Source organism: Otolemur garnettii, unplaced genomic scaffold (assembly GCF_000181295.1).
Source record: "Otolemur garnettii isolate 467f Iridium unplaced genomic scaffold, OtoGar3 scaffold00288, whole genome shotgun sequence".
Lineage (NCBI taxonomy): Eukaryota > Metazoa > Chordata > Mammalia > Primates > Galagidae > Otolemur > Otolemur garnettii.
The window spans coordinates 927,529-929,664 of record NW_003852683.1 but is presented as its reverse complement, the minus strand read 5'-3'; the positions used below and the strand labels follow the sequence as shown (position 1 = coordinate 929,664).

At 37.5% G+C, this 2,136-nt stretch overlaps 1 protein-coding gene across 1 annotated transcript; it reads left to right on the top strand.

The window, feature by feature from the left end:
- Positions 1-754: 754 nt before the first annotated feature.
- LOC111722611 (vomeronasal type-1 receptor 4-like) lies at positions 755-1,711 on the top strand. Its single transcript, XM_023508910.1, has one exon. It carries the CDS (start codon positions 755-757, stop codon positions 1,709-1,711), a length of 957 nt encoding a protein of 318 aa, XP_023364678.1.
- The last annotated feature ends 425 nt before the right edge of the window (positions 1,712-2,136 follow it).

Below are 2,136 nucleotides of genomic sequence, written 5' to 3'. Positions count from 1 at the left end.
TAACAGGAAGATTATCGTATTTTCTACCATTTTTATTTTAGATTTCAAGTTGTGGTACAAGGATAGCAGGTAGTAGAGTTATTTAAATTTTGCATGGTTATTAGGACATTGAACATTTTTTCCAGATTTATTATTCATTGAATGACTTAAGTTTTTTGAAGTTTCTGTTGGAATGTTGTGCCTATACTTTATTCTATTGTGTGATCAGTAAGTGTTCCTCATGCTACACACATCTGTCTCTCTTTCACCTCTGGAGATTGTGTGTGTGTGTGTCTTTTAATGAGAGCCAACTCTTTATTTCATATGATCCAATTAGTCACTTCACTCAAATAGTTAATGTGGTATTTTGCCATTTAAGAAACATTTTATTATTCCAAGACCACAAAAATATTCCTTTTCTAAAAATTTTGTTATTTATCCAGAAAATTTAAACCAGCAATCCATCCAGAATTGATTTGTTGTATGTACAGGTAGTGACAGAAATGTTTTTATTCTCTTATGATTAGCAAAATCAGTTTATTCTGAAAACATTGGATTGTGCTATTTTTTTTCACTTTTTATTGCTTCCCCCAGATTAACACCATTCATCATTAGTGCTGATTTTCATGAAATATACCGGGAATCCCCTGCATCTCTATGTGCATCTTGGTATCTTTGGCAATGAATCACACAATGAAAATTAATCTTGATGTCAAAAATTTTCAGTGAAGCTTTTTGCCATAGGAATGATTGTTGCTGCAATTTAAAGGAAAATATGCCAAATGATAGAATAGCCTCCAGAGATTTGGCAATGGGAATAATTTTCTTATCACAGAGTGTACTTGGAATCCTGGGCAATTTCTCTCTTCTTTACCATTATCTCTCCCCTTACTACACTAAAGGCAGGCTGAAGTCAACAGATTTGATTCTCAAGCACCTGACTATAGCCAATTCCTTGGTCATTCTCTCTACAGGAGTTCCCCAGACATTGGCAGTTTGGGGGTTGAAACATTTCTTCGATGATTTTGGATGCAAACTTCTTTTGTATGTTCAGAGAGTGGGAAGGGGTATGTCCATTGGCACTACCTGCCTCTTGAGTGTCTTCCAGACCATCGTGATCAGCCCCATTAACTCCAGGTGGAAAGCTCTTAAAATAAAATCCCCGAAGTACATTGACCGCATCATTCACTACTACTGGATTCTGTATATAGTGGCAAATTTCATTTTTCCTGTGTATGCAGTTGTCAAATGGAACAGTAAGAACATCACACAGAAAAGAGATTTTGGATACTGTTCTAGTATAGGTCATGACAAAATAGTAGACTTATTATATGCCGCATTACTTGTATTTCCTGAAGTTTTGTTTTCTGTGCTCACAATCTTGTCTAGCGGATCCCTCATTTTCATTCTGTACAGGCATAAGCAACAGGTCCAACATCTTCACAGGACTAACATGTCCTATAAATTTTCTCCTGAATGGAGAGCCACCAAAAGCATCCTTGTCCTCGTGAGCACTTTTGTGACTTTTCACACCTTCTCCTCCGTCTTTTATGCTGGTATTGGTGTATTTTATAATCTCAGTTGGTGGTCGGTGAATTCTGGTGCCCTAATGTCTGTGTGTTTTCCCACTGTCAGCCCCTTTGTTCTCATGAGTCGTGACTCTACCATATTCAGACTCTGCTTTTTCTGGGTAAAAAATAGAAAATTCTCTAATCTCATTTTAAAAATGTAAACTATGTTTTGCCCAAAGATTATTACTTTATCTCTCATCATCCTGGAAGTGTCAGTACAGAAATTTATGGCAAAGGCACATGTTTTTCCTAGGCAAACCCTAATGGGTATTGGGGTCTTCAGCTGGTTAATTATGAGATCTGCATGGGGAAGGTAAGTAAAGCAGGCTGCCCTCATCCTGATGCATAGTACCTTGGTTATAGTAGTTTGTTTGTATTTTTGACATAAGAGTCTCACTCCATCACCCTGGGTAGGGTGTCATGACATCATTATAGCTCACAGAAATCTCAAACTCCTGGGCTCAAATGATCCTCTTGCCTCAGCCTCCCAAGTAGCTGTGACTACAGGCACTCAACATGATACCCAGCTAGTTTTTTTTTTATTTTTTTTATTTTCAGTAGAGACAGGGTCTCACTCTTGCTCAGG

Bases quoted from the DNA above. Each gene is read 5' to 3' on its own strand.
- LOC111722611 (XM_023508910.1), top strand. From the start codon at position 755: ATGCCAAATGATAGAATAGCCTCCAGAGATTTGGCAATGGGAATAATT.